Here is a 15,000-nt window from a genome sequence, read left to right as displayed (position 1 = left end):
CTTTTTTCAGGCAAATAATGCATATATATATATATATATAAGATATATATATATATATATATATATATATATATATATATATAGTAGCAGTAAACTAAAACAAACGGTTTCTGAAACACTAATAAAAACTAACATACTAACTGAGTCAAGTCAACTTCAATGTCAAACACAGATGAACAGGATTAGATGTCAAACTAAAATAAAAACTAACCATAATTAAAAATCTCAAACTATTATAACGCTGCTTATGATGTTTCATATCATGTTTGTCGTCTTTAAGACCAAAGTGCTCGGTGGCCTAATTTCCCCTCGAAAAACTCAAGCCAGCACAACAGTTTAATTGTGTGTGATTTCTTTCAAACGATTGTGTATAATTCATGCGGCAGATGGAAATTGTGCAGCACGTGACATGAAGCAGGCGGCCTTTTTACCTTTCCATGCATGAGCAGTCGCAATGTGAGGGTCACTCCCAAGCCCCCGTCTCCAAAATCCTGCTCACAGTTCATAGTGATGTGGGAGTGGCACGCAGGGAGACGCATGAACAAGGCTCATTCGCTGGTCACGCACTCAAACCAAGGCCGTCGCTCGCTCAGTGCTGCTCTGAAAAGAAGGGAAAATTAATTCAACCTTCATCCACTCAGAATGCGAGCATGCATGCAAAAACAAGTATTTGCAGGTATCCTTTAGTTTCAAGTATTAGAAAATAGTCATTTCGTAAGGTGGCAATAAATGAATGAATATTATCATGCATATTATCATTAGTGAAAATAAATGGGTCATTTTCATACATTTAAACTAACACACACACACACACACACACACACACACACACACACACACACACACACACACACACACACACACACACACACACACACACACGTGCAAACTCCACACAGGGAGGCCCACGACCTCTGCACTGTGAGGTCGATGCGCTAACCACTCGACCACCGGGCGGGCCGCCCATATATATATATAAAATGCACACACACACACACACACACACACACACACACACACACACACACACAAACAATTGAAAACAAAAGTTACTGATGAATACATTATTTTAGGCCATAATAGGAAAGACACTCAAGAGATCTGTTTATCGCAATTGCTTGTGATTGATGATACTAGTGTAGCCTGGACTACTGCTATTGGAGACAAATTCCTTGTGTGTTCTTCATACAAGAAAATAAACTAATTACATGGCGGTCCACTTCAAATGTCAACTAAACAACTTCACTCATTACAAATGCCAACTTTTATTTCTGAACAAATGTATTCAATACAACACAACATTGTTGGCCTCTCTGAAAAAGACTTCTTGCACAGCGGTAAAAACAAATTCGACTTCACAGCAACCATGGGAGCAAAACTTAAAATGAGCTCTCAGGTGCATTTGATTTATTTCTCATGGGAAAGACATGTAAAGCAATCGGCAAAAATCCTATTCAGTCATTTCAGAAAACTTGCTGCAAATAATGAAATGTTATTTGAGACATATAATGGTCAAGAAAGTTTGGCCTTAAGATTGTGAAGAATACCACTTTAGAACCGTTTTTTTTTCTGACAGAAATGATTACCTTTCAAAGGATATTGATTGCCAAAAATCTAAACACTCATCCATCCATCTACCCTCCTCACAAGGGTCGCGGGGGTTGCTGGAGCCTATCCCAGCCGTCTTCGGGCAGTAGGCGGGGGACACCCTGAACTGGCTGCCAGCCATTCGCAGGGCTTACATAGACGTACAACCGTTCGCGCTCACACTCACACCTAGGGACAATTTTTAGTGTTCAATCAGCCTGCCATGCATGTTTTGGGAATGTGGGAGGAAACCGGAGTACCCAGAGAAAACCCACGCAGGCCCGGGGAGAACATGCAAACTCCACACAGGGAGGCCGGAGACGGAATCGAACCCTGCACCTCTTTCCTGTGAGGCCGATGCGCTAACCAGTCGAACACCCGCCCGCGCCAAACAATCAGTAAAATTTACAGATTTTCTATATTTGGAGAGGTTTGCCTTTAGCATCAATGATCAGGTTATATCACAAGGAAGCATCTGTTTTTATTTGATCAAATTTACTTCCAGGTCTCCCATTTAGTCTGCTTTCAAATCTTTTGTGTGAATATGTATAGATAGATATGCGCGCGCACACACATTTACATATTGTGGGTTTTGGAATTCAAAATGAAATATCTTCCTTCTTACTTTGACTGATACTGATGGAGATTCATAATGAAGCCCCCGATGTGGACAGGATATTGAGCAGGAGCATTGGCAGTGTGCGGAATGTTGCATGTGTTGTCTAAGGCGAAGAAAGCAATGGGAGCCTTTGTTGCCACACACCCTATCATGTTTTTGCTTCTATTACGTTGAGGCGTTCATTGCCATCAGATGATCTGTAGCAGGGGTCACAAGATTACCCCAAAGGAAGACCATATGAGTTGCCAGTGGGCCTGTTCTAAAAATAGCTCACCACCGATGGTACATTTTGATTTCTCTTTTGAAAATATAAACACCGGAATGGAATTTTAGAAATAGATATTGAAAATCCATCCATTATCTGAACGGCTTATCCTCAAGAGATAGCATTAGCATGATCAGTGACTTCACATGGATTAACATTGATAATTAGCAAGAAGAACCACTGGTGTCTTTTAAATGGAATTTGATCAATAATGGTAAAGCCATTCCCCACTGAATTTCATTTTGAAACGCATTCATTCTACTGATATGAGTGTTTAAATGATTGGCAGTCGCTATAATTCAAAAGGTAATTGTTTCTCAGAAAAAAAATATTCTAAAGTGATATTATTACACTTTTATCGCCAACATGTCTTCACAGTCGTGTGTCTCAAATGACCTTTCACAATGTTTTTTGAAGATGCTACTGTAATAACATTTTTGGGATAGGATTTTTCTCCGATTGCTTGCTATGTCTTTTCCGTGAAAACCTACCGGTACATATCTGCAATCATTGTGTTACCCTGTTTACACTCACTTGAACAATACCAACAAACAAATGGTTGGCTTGAGTGATTTCAAAGGTAGTAATGCATCAATTTGCTGTTTACAAGTAATAATACAATGAGATGGTGAAACATTTATTCTGTTTCACTGTCGTAACGGCCCCTCCGAGGGAAGACGAAGATCAAAAACGAGTTTGACACCCCTGGTTGAATGAGGAGTTAGCCTCATTCATGCACTTACATCTGCAGAATCGGGAGGGCAACTCATATAAATTGTGCACCTCACATGGTTGCTGTAACATGATGCAGTTTTGTCTTTACCATAAGAAGTGTATTCCAGTGGGCCTCAGCCATTTGCTCTGGGGTTCGATCAACAAAGCTGTGCTAAAATCGATTCATTTTTTTAGGATTTTTCTCACTCTAAATCTTGTTGCTCAGACGACATTTGCATTGGACTGCCATTAAATTCTTTTTCTCAATTTTCTTGACGATTATGGCTCAAAATTTTAAATCTTTAATAACTATTTGAGTCGCTGATGGTGTCGTGGTACACTCGCCGGACTTGTGTGCGGGCAGCATAGGCTCGGTTCCCACTCAGTGACGGGGTGGATGCGGGTGTGAATGGTTGTTTGTCTCTATATGTGTCCTGAGACTGACTGGCGACCAGTTCAGGATGTAATCTGCCTTCTGCCTGCTGGGATAGGCTACAGCACCCCCGTGCAACCCTGTTCAGGATACGCAGTGCTGGAAATGGATGTATGGATGACTTTTTGAAAAGAGGACTTGAAGCATGGCTGTTTCAGCAAGGGAGGCATTCACAAATACTGCTTAAAACCAAGGCGGCATTTAAAAGAAAATGCTAAATTAGAAAAAAGAAATGTCTTTACTGTTATTCAGTGAATTATCGGGCATAATTAATTGCACCGTATGAGTAAAGGTCTTTCAGGTAGTTTATTTGAAGGGTGTGAGTCAAACTGCTAGCCGTTCGCTTTAATCAGTACCCAAGAAGTCGCTCCTGGTTGCTGATATTTTCAGACTCCAAATGACATTGAAGTACTTCTCCAGCTTATTTCTTTACTTTCTTCAAAATGTAGTTTGCATGCAATTTACTTTTTGTTCTTTTCTTAATTTTAAAACAGTGCTGAAGCAGAAGAATTTCTTCGCCTGGTGGACTGTGCCTCGAAGCCAATTCCTCTCATCTCGCATCATTTTTCAATCTCCACCAGGAATTAACATGTAAATCGATACGCTAACACCGGCACAAACCGCTATACTGTTGAAGAACTTTTCATAAATCCGGCTTAACGCATGTTGAAAAGTTGTTTAAGTGGGCATTTGTTTGTTCAGTCCTCATGAGTTGACAATTGTACCTCAAAAATAGGGTCTGTGAAAAAAAAAAAAAAAATCAGCTGTCTTTTGTGCCTTGAATCCGATGCTTTTCCAGGGTAACGGGTCAGTGCAAATTGCACACTCGCCCTTTCGTAACATATTTGACAAAAAAAAGCTGACAGAATGCGAACAACACGGACTTGTTTGTAACAACTGTCGGCGAATCAGGCCCATTGTTTCTTTGTGCTGTCGGTTCAGCGGTATTTGAAGGAAAGTAATTCAGAGAAGCACAATAGGGAGTGGAGGTTTTGTCCTTTGGGAATATAGTATGACTGTACTCCATTTCAAGGCAATCCATTCAATAGCACTAAAATGAGAGGCAGTGGATTTTATTGGCAATTTAATGACACTCGGTAACAGTAAGCTGTCTTGTCGGCCTAATCAAGGTCACTTGTTTGCCGAGCATATCCTGAGCAAACTGGTCCTCTGCTGACTTTGCTGCACATGCTCTGGTGTGTGCGCGCGCGCTTCATAAATCGGAATGCCGTCAGTAGATGCAGTGAGCGATGTGAGGAGATCATGTTTAATAAATGGGCATTATTTGAGATGAGATCCAACTCCCGGGAGACGCGTTGTAGGCCGCTTTATTGCTTTTGCTTAGTGCACAAGGCCATTACGGCTCCGTTGGTTTATTTATGCACTTGAAGCGCGCGGAGACACGCTCAGATGCCCGCACACATCCCTCTTAAGATGTCATAAAGCTCGACTGCCTGTGTGTGTGTGTTTATTCCTCCACGGGACAGCGTGGCGTGCCAATTTATCGGTAAGCAGTAAACGCGGCGACGAGTCGTTTTGATGGATTAAATCGCGGCAAATTAATCGTGCTGCGCTTTTTCAAGAGAGACGCTCGGACTTGTGACAGTCAAAAGTCCATCCCCGTGTAGTTTTCATTTATTTCAAACTTAGGTCACGGGCTCGATGGGAACATTTGCCGGCTGCTGGGCTACAGATAGGAGGCCGAGTGATCATGAATTTATCTTGAGGCCATGTGTGATTAACACACATGTTCTGAGCAAGCACATTTGTGCAATACGTGGGTTAACTTCATTATGCTTAGGCACCAAAAGGCCATGGCTCATACATAAGTGATTTATAACGTTAAGGTTAATGATTGCAGTAATCAGCATGTACAGCTCTGTGGGTTGACAACAAACCATGCGCTTTGTGTCCGGACGAGGGCGGCGAGCATCTGAACTCCTCATTTATAAAATCTTAAGCAGCGGCAGCAGCATTCCACAATGAACAGAGCCTCATTGTTCTCAATTAGAAAAGAGAATTAGAAAAGCCGAGACTGTAGCGTCGCTGTAACGAGTCACCACCAATGCGTCCTGACATATTCCAGAGATGAGGAGAAACCAGACGCAGCTTCCGGAAAACAACATCTCTTCATACTAGAAATCAAGGCAACATAAAGTCTGTCAGCCTCCTTTTGTTGTGTGCATATCATGTGATCTCCATTTTACGCAGCACAACAGATAAGATTTGAATTCTAATGATGAATATGCATCATAAGTTTGATTAACAATACATTTAAGTCAGTCAATCTCAATCTCTTTTCACCACCTGAAAAAATACATAACTCGTCAAGTATCATCACAATAGCTCAAAATGAAAACACAGTAGTGTAGTAGGCATAAGTGTTCATCTAAAACTCCTAAAATAATGTATTTATAATATATAATTTCTTGTAAGCGACTGTAACATTATGCACAGTTTGAATATGAACAAAAGTCTAAAGTACGGGAAAAGAAAAACACTGAACTCCAATAATTATTCATTTCAAATATATGACACATGAAAGTTAAAAAGTTGCTTGACAATATATTTTAAAACTAAACAGTTATTAAGAATTATTAAAGATATATGCTTAACTTTCTTTGTGCTTAACTAAAGAACATGCATAACTTGCTTTTCCTCTTCTTAAAAGTTAAAACTGAATTGTGTTTAGATCTACTGTACTTGAAAAGTAAAAAATATACTGTACTGGATTTCAAAATAAAAGTTTGAATATAACAAGGTATTGTCCATTCACCAGCCACGATGTTTGATATAGCTGTACAAAGTAAAAATTTGGCCTTAACAGTTGGATATACAGTATATAGTTGGAATACTTAATATTACTTGAAGCACTGTAATTCTTTGTACTTTACAGTATTCCTTCAAAGCTGGATGTACTACTTTGTTGATAACGCAACAAAAACTTGAACCAGATAGCTTAACGTGCGTGTGTGTGTGTGTGTGTGTGTGTGTGTGTGTGTGTGTGTGTGTGTGTGTGTGTGTGTGTGCGTGCGTGCGTGTGTGCGTGCGTGCGTGTGTGTGTGTGTGTGCGCGTGAGTACACACACGCACAATGCTATACTGGGTAGACAATGTTTTCTGTATTGCATAGGACTAGTTTTACCTTAAGGTGTGACTTTAGAGTTTATATGCATGATCGTTAGGTATGCTAAAGGCTACTGAATTTATCCAAGTAAAAGTGTTGAACTGGATCTCCTTTAGTGATTAATACTGAGAAACGGCCTCATCAAAGTTGCACCAAGAGCTGGTTTTTCTTCCGTTACATTTACTTTCTGGAACATCCATAGCAAAGAAACTGCCAAGATTCAAAGGAACTTTTACAACTGCTTTGTCTGAGGACTCCACAGCCCACACCTGTTCCGAGACAAACACGTCCCTGGCGTCAAAGAGATGACTGAGCGGGCAGGCTTGTACCAAATGCACAGTCCTGACAAGTATGGTAAAAGACGCTCTCAGGGTTCCCCTCTGCATATAGAACTTAAAGGAGATCGGCCATATAGAGTGTTTGTTTGGTGAACAGGCGGGGTGTCCCCAGGGTGTCGCCACATGCAGAGCATTACGTGACATGGTGTCAACGTGAGTACACGTGCGATGGCGACGGCACAAGGTGAAAGACCATTCACGCACATGCCCGCGCAAATCCCAAACCCACTACCGTCACATACACAAATAAAGTGCATACCTTCAGCTGTTGGGATGAAAGAAGCCAACAATTCACACACTATGATGCACACAGGAAGCAGCTAGTGGAAATACAATTCGGAGAACCTTTGATCCAACATCAAGTCATGCTGGTCGGCTATATTTTCTCCATGGGATCAGTCATGAAGACACGAGCAAATTTTGACAGCATATTATTTTATGCTTTTTTTTTGTGGTCAAAACAGGGCTTGACCAATATGGATTTTTTTTTTTTTTTTTTTAGGGCTAATGCTAATTCCGATGTGCAACAGAAAATGTTCAGATAATAACTGAAACGTCCAATTGAGTTCCACAATCTATAATGAATAAAATCAATTCATTTTTGGGTCACTTAAAACAAAACAAAGCTTAAACAGCAAACAGTTACAGCCAAAATTTTAGATGGTTTGACAACACTTTGTCTTTCAGCATTTAGCTTTGCAACAGAGAACATTTTCCAAGTGGAAAAACATTCGAAAATAATTAACTGATGAAAGAATTAGGCCATAGAGGCATATAAGCAATATAATGAGTGAAGATGCTCGCTCTGCATAATTTATGTTTGCTGCCCTTTCCAGTGAAATCACATTTCTTCGACTCCATTATTTTCTCTGCTCTGAAGTGATTACTTCAAAGAAAATTCCAGCAACACCTTTCTCATATGTCAAAACGTATCACCTTTGACCGAATTGCATTTGAAATGTGTGATGTCCTGTGATCAAATTCAACTAAAACGGGAGCTGATGTTTTTCTTATTTGAAAAAGTTTCCCAATCAACATGAGATCGACTCAAGAAATGTGTCTGTCCACACCCAAATGCTGAATCGTACCCAAAACCTTTCTCCTGGTTACCCTTCTGGTGGATTTAAGGCCATGTGTTGTGTACTTCTAGCTATCGGCACTTGTTGCTGACGGTGAGAAGCAGAAGATGTTGCCGTAAAAGTAATATCATGCTCAGGAGCAGCAGCAACGCAGCGCAATAATCCACCATTGTTGCTATAAATGTTGGCGGTGTTCACGCACGCCCACGTGACAAGTGGGACAGCTTTTGATGAAGCTAGTTGCAATATATTTACTCATATCCTGCTTTGATTAGCCGACTGGTAAGCAAAAACCTCTGGTGGACCAACTTAGCACATGTGCGTTACACAAACGGTCATCCAGAAATAGCACACGCGACCACAATGGCAGACAGTTCGTGCTCTCTGAACTTTCAATTCATTCATTTAGAGGTATTTTTCAAGCATCACTGTGTGTTGCACTGAGACTAGTTGGGCACGACATGCAATAATATACTGCATCTGATTGATGTCGTTTTACTTCTACGTTCAAGTGTTACATGTCCAACTGTGCTTACAAATACTGAACTACTGAATATACTACATTTAGCACACGTCAGTATTGAGATGAAAGCAATAGCACGGCAGCGAACAAACATTGGAAGCATATTAATAAGCCAGTAATGAAGAATTTTTTTCCCCTCAATATTATGTGAAATACTAGGGATCCACTGACAAACCCAGCCGCTTGGGGGCAGTGCCCTCCCCTGGGGGTGCACTGTTCCCCAGTGTCGGTCCCAAGCCCGGAGAAATGGGGAGGGTTGCGTCAGGAATGGCATCCGGCGTAAAACTTTTGCCAAGACGACCATGCGAGTTGGTAGGACGGTTTACAGGGGCGGATGGAAATTACTGACTCGCTGTGGTGACCCCTGAGTAGGGACGTGCCGAAAGGAGAAGAAGAAGACTAGGGATCCACTGACAGCAATACAGTGCTGCTGTGAGATAAGAATGTGTTGTTTGAATTTGTTGCATGAACACAATCGTAAATGTCTCTCCCAACGGCAGTAATTTAGAATGCTTCCAATCGGTTTTGGTCTCCTTCGAAGAAAAAAATATTTTTGTGTTTTCAATAAGGAGAAATAGCACTCTATAATGTCGTCCTTTATAAAATAAAAATAAGAATAAGAATAAATGAAATGTGAAGAATCAAACAATCGGTTCATTTTGCCGCTCCTTACAGTGTGCCCACCTTGGCCACTTGGAGGCACTACAATAAGGTCACGCCCACACAAATGAAGAAGAATAGTTTCATAACAACTACAAGTGACTCCGTTCGAATAATTATATTTGGACGCCTAAGAATCTGTTTGTAGGTGTTGCCCACTGTTTGGTTTCAAAAAAGCATTAAGTAGACTTTCCGAAGGCAAAGCTTTGTGCTTGTTTAAAATACACAAAGGGTAATTATCTGTATTTTCTGTTTGGTATGACAGTAAACTTCAACCGGGAGTGCCGGTAAACAACTTGAAAGCTCTTTTTTTTTTTTTTTGACAAAATGTTCACCATTTGCCAAGCTGCTGTTTAAGTGTCAAGTGAGTTGATTTGATTTCACTGTCATCGCTGTCAGGTTTACGCCCCAAAGTTAAAGCAATAAAGTGTCCGAATGATGTCAGCATTATACTCTACCTCTGTATAGCATCAATACTCATAAAAGGTCTCTGCCGCGTTACATGCCGATAGCATATCACCAGCAGGACGTACTGTGTATCTCCTGGGTATGTCAGCGCTGGATGTGGAGATGCTTGAATAACAACGGTGACAACACTTTCAGGCAACTGCAAATTATCCATCCATCCATTTTCCGATCCACTTTCTCCTCACAAGGGTTGCGGGGGGTTCTGGAGCCTATCCCAGCCGTCCTTGGGCAGTAGGCGGGAGACACCCTGAACCGGTTGCCAGCCAATCGCAGGGCACACAGAGACGAACAACATCCGCGCTCACACTCACACCGAGGGACAATTTAGAGTGTTCAATCAGCTTGCCGTGCATGTTTTTTGATGTGGGAGGAAAGCGGAGTACCCGGAGAAAACCCACGCAGGCCTGGGGAGAACATGCAAACTCCACATAGGGAGGCCAGAGCTGGAATTGAACCTGGTACCTCTGCACTGTGAGGTTGGCGCGCTAACTACTGGAGTGGGGCCGCCACTGCAAATTATACTTGAACTCCTCGAAAGCTGACCGGCAACTCCGGGGTTTTGCAAGACCTGTCGCTCGCACCGTTCCCAAATGCACCATGTGATGAGCCACGTTTTTTTATGACGGTCTGGAAAAGTTGCTAATTAGGTCTTCGGATTCTGTTTGTTTTTTTTTAATTTTACCACGAAATGTGCTGATAGCAGCTTTCGTTAATTGTTTTGAGCCCAAACTGCGATCCATGTCACCTCTGAAGTGGCATCTTGCGAATGAAAAAATACTTTTTTATTTTTATTTTTTTGGGGCGGTGGAACTAATTTGCAGTTTTGGTGAGGATGGATCTGTGTTGTAGGCGCTCGGTACAGCTTTGTGTCAGTTTGCTGATATTTAGTTTAATTCAATGCTATTTTAAAATCCTTTGTCATGTAATTATTGCTGGGTTGCTACTCAGTGCAGCCAATATTCTTGTTTACAGTCGCGGTCATGTAGTACCTGATCTGCGTTTAACTACACATTGTCATTGAAAGTGATTATGTTTATTTCTCTCTGCTCTGTATTATGAAAAAGATTACTTGGGGAATGAACATTTATATTTGAATAATTTAGTTAACACATCATTTAGTTGCTATACAATCATATTCGAAATAGATAAGTCATTGACTTTGGTTTATTTTGAAATATGGGATTTATTTTGTTAGTCACTCATGTCAGTGAATTAGGTTGATCCACATTTCAGTGGCGCTTGATTTCGAAGATATCCGATTGGACGTATTGGTTTATTTTTGCTCACAGGGCTATGAGGTTAATACGATCAAGGGAGAGAAATAATCGGAACTGGGCCACTTGAAGAAAGGTTGCCTGAATCCAGTTTTTGGGTGCATTTGAGATGAAATTTTTTTTTGCTGGCCTGGCACGCAAAGTTCAGAGTCATGAATACTTTTTGCTGATTGTCAAAGTTTTCGAGCAAACCTTAAAGACGTTTCTGTTGTTGCAGCCGAAAGCTCGGTTTGCATATGTGAAATGACACAATGAGAGCATCTTCCCCTGCGACTTCGACAGTGATGGAGACAAAAACAACCATAAAAAGAGAAAGCAAATGAGAATTCCATGAGTAGTTTTGTGCTCGGCTTTACGGGCAGACGTTAGTTGCTGTTGTCTTGCTCAAATTTAAATGAGATCCCCCGAGTGCAAACGCGCATGCACACAGCTGACACACAAGGGTACACACACACGTTAACAAATTTGACTGACATTGGCGAGTCCTGCCTATACCTTGGAGAATGTGCCAATGAGCTCACTCGCACAGCGGACTTATCTGAAATGCTGACAGGTCTGACTTCATACAGACGTTACTTGATCAAATGAGCGAGATTTCCTTTTGACGAACAATCCAAACGGTATGTCTGGATAAGCTTGAATCTCGCGGAGGCTGCAATGCCAGCCAGGATTCATCCAGAAGGTTGGAATCGGAGATGTGCATGTGGCATTTTTAAGGCGGATCTCGAAATTCTTATTTATTACCGGCCTGGTATCAAACGGCCACCAGGATATGAGTTTTCATGCATACACCATACCTATTTGCATATTTAGATTTAGATTGACTGAAATTTATTTCAAACGTGCAACACAAAACAAAGAAATGAAAATTTAAGAAGTGTGATCCAAAAAAACCTACAGTGGATATACAAAAGTCGACACACCCATAATTGAATGCTAACTTTTTATCAAACATTTTTTAAATGTCCAAGATAAATCAATTCCAAAGCGGAAATGAAAGTGACCTGCTACCAGTACAACTCATTTAATTTTTGATGTAAATCAGGGAACTAAAAATGAACTCCTGCAAAAATGTTTTTTAATTTGTAATTAACCACTTACATTCAAACTCATTAATTGGAAGTCAGCACACACACCTACATCTATTTCAAGTGCCCTTCATCCCCAAATAAAGTCCCGATCTTCTATGAAGCTTTTTTTGTTTCCATCAGAAGCCTGAACGTTTTCTGCTAACCCAATCTGCTCATATTTCCTCCACGTTGCGCCAGGGCCCAGGTGCACCCAAAGACAAGCAGCCCCAAAGCATAATACTGCTACTACCACGCATCACTGCAGGTCTGTTGTTCTTTGGGTGATGAGTAGTGTTTGCAGAAACAAACTTGAAATCTTCTAAACACATGTGGAAAACGTGTTACAGTCCAGTGAAACAATGTCAAATTTTTAAGTCGGTGGAACACAATTTGAAATGATTTCTCTTGGTCTCATTTTTTTTATAGCCAAACATACAAAACATAAATATGCATACATTCTACATATAGTACATAACCTAAATCTACCCATACACATATCCAAATGCGCAACCATTAAATCTCCTAAGACTTAACGACGCTGTCGAAAGGGAAAAGTACCATAATCTCTCCAATGAGCCGGGATGTGAAGAGCTGTGAAACGGGAGACGCTTGAAATGAAAAGAGCAGTGCTTCATCTCTAATAGCGTCTGTCGAGGCTGTGTCACATGTAATGGGAGGGGTCAGTCCTTGGCGGGCAGGGGCCCATCCTCCTGATCAGACCTTGGCTTCATTTCGAGTTGAAGTATAACCATGTCAAAGCGAAGCGCGTGTCAGCCGCAAGGCCCTCCGGAGACCCTGTGACTGCTTGCTGCTCCCTGTGCCTGATGCTGTTTGAAACACTCTCTCTGTGTAATATTACTTGCAGCAACAGCAAAGGATATATATAACATTTTGTCGCTGATTTTAATCTAATTCAGCTAAATGAGCGTCTTGTGTTTATAATAACCATTACGTTGAAAAGGCCAAATTTGTTCAAGTGCTGTTCCAAGGTTATTATGGTTAACAAGTAACACGAAAACTGTAATTGAATAGACATTTTTGTTAATATCATTAAAAAACAACAACAACTAACTGAAATTACATCATGCGTTTATATTAAAAAAAAAAAAAAAAAAAAAAAACTAACTGAAACTATAATGGTAGCAAAAATGCCCTTCATTTCAGACTTTGTCAATTCATAAGCTTTTGGTCTATATGTCCCCACAACTCAAAAGACGGTATTCTGATGAAAATTGGGTTCATGGAATAAGAATTAATCAGATTAATCCATCCGTTTTCATCAGTCTCAGGGCGCCGCCATTTTGCCTTTTACCGCCGGCCCCACAGAAACTGACATCAAAAAGCGTTCGCAGTTTGTTTGTTTCCACAAGTATCTGTATTCACAAAGCAAAAATGTACTACGCTCCGTTCACGTTCGCTTCCAAAAATAAAAGTGCTCAAAACTTGCGCTCATTGAACACTGCCAATAAAACTACATTGAAAAAATATACAATACTGGATTAATAAAAACTTTAAGACACAAGTTTGATTTCATTAATTCAGTGGTTCTGTCACGTTCCACTAAAGGGAGCCGGCCTACCCCAGTGGTACTTGTGCCCTTCTTTGAGAATCATTGGTCTATTCAATAACATACGATTTCAAATGGTGTGAACTTATGCTAAATAGACACTTGATCACATCCCCCCCTATAGTAAAAGTGTGCCGGAGCTTATAAATATAGAGCACTGTCAAGTTAGATAAGGCTCCTCAATTTCTCCCTCATGCCCTCCACTCTCTTATCTCGACAAGAAAAGATTTCTCACTGTTGTTGCAACTGTCGTTCCTTTTTTTAGCCGCGTGTTGACAGCCCAGAAGCTCGAGATTCTTCAAATGACTGCATTTGCAAAGACTACCTTATCTCCTCCACGTTGGGCGGATCAATACTTCCTTCCTGTCATTACACCTCGTAGTCACGCCGGGCTGTCAGTGACGCAGCCCGACCTCTGCATGGGCTCAATCCGCATACTTAGCAGTGAGTGGATCCAAGATGGCTAATGAACAGTACGATAATGGACACACTAAATGGCAGTCAATCCTGCGCCATCGGTTTCTGCTTCTGTCAGGCTGCAGCAATATTTTGACGCAAGGAATATCCTTGAATGCCCACACTCGAAGTGAAGCCCCCGCTCATCGAGAGTTCATGCAGTGACTCTCATCTGGCTTACCATTAATTAAATCTGTTTCTTCCTGAGCCCGTCTTGGTGAAACGACACAAGCGTGCAGATAACAAACCTTATGGGTTATTCTGGGATGTCATTCGTTATCTCCTGAGTGCTTCCAGACCCACAGTCAGTGGCGTGGTCTGAGCCTTAGGCAGGGTACACAAATCAAGACAGTCGGGCTGGATTTGTCCCGATGTTTCCCTCTCCTGACCAAGGACGTCAAACGCCTGGCTAGTGTATTTGATGTCTTTTGAAATTGTCCTATAAAGTTATCCTTCTGGCTGAGGTGTGTTAAGAGTGGATTTCTCCCGTTAATTAAGTTTCTGTTCTTTGTTTTTGAGAGATCATGTTGGATCACTCAACATTTCCGGCACGGAGGATTTTGTCACGAGATCGATGGTTGGATGGAATCTTAATTTTTGTGGTTCTCTAACGTGTTGATATCGAAGCACAGTACACACAACTCAATACAACCAAAACTGTTAAAATCTTTATTCTGTCACAGTACCAAAAAAAAAACAAAACAAAACAAAACATCTTTTATGATTCAAAGAATTCTTATGTGTGTACTTTGCCTTCTGGCTTATTCTGGATGCCAGTCGTTATCTGCTGAGTACTTCCAGACCCAGAGTCACTGACGTTG

At 41.1% G+C, this 15,000-nt stretch overlaps 1 protein-coding gene across 2 annotated transcripts in view; it reads right to left on the bottom strand.

Annotated features, from left to right (window-relative positions):
* The window catches only part of pcbp4 (poly(rC) binding protein 4), a 59,521-nt gene that overhangs the window by 35,710 nt on the left and 8,811 nt on the right, over positions 1-15,000 (bottom strand). For both annotated transcript variants that reach the window (XM_019868591.1, XM_019868592.1), the window contains exon 2: positions 432-600. In XM_019868591.1, coding sequence (XP_019724150.1) covers positions 432-539 — 108 coding nt within the window. In that variant the 5' untranslated portion in view covers positions 540-600. The remainder of the gene's footprint in view (positions 1-431; positions 601-15,000) is intronic.

The sequence above is a fragment of the Hippocampus comes genome, unplaced genomic scaffold, assembly GCF_001891065.2.
Source record: "Hippocampus comes isolate QL1 unplaced genomic scaffold, H_comes_QL1_v1.1 scaffold41, whole genome shotgun sequence".
NCBI lineage: Eukaryota > Metazoa > Chordata > Actinopteri > Syngnathiformes > Syngnathidae > Hippocampus > Hippocampus comes.
The sequence above is the reverse complement of the archived record's forward strand: the minus strand, read 5'-3'. Positions and strand labels throughout refer to the sequence as shown.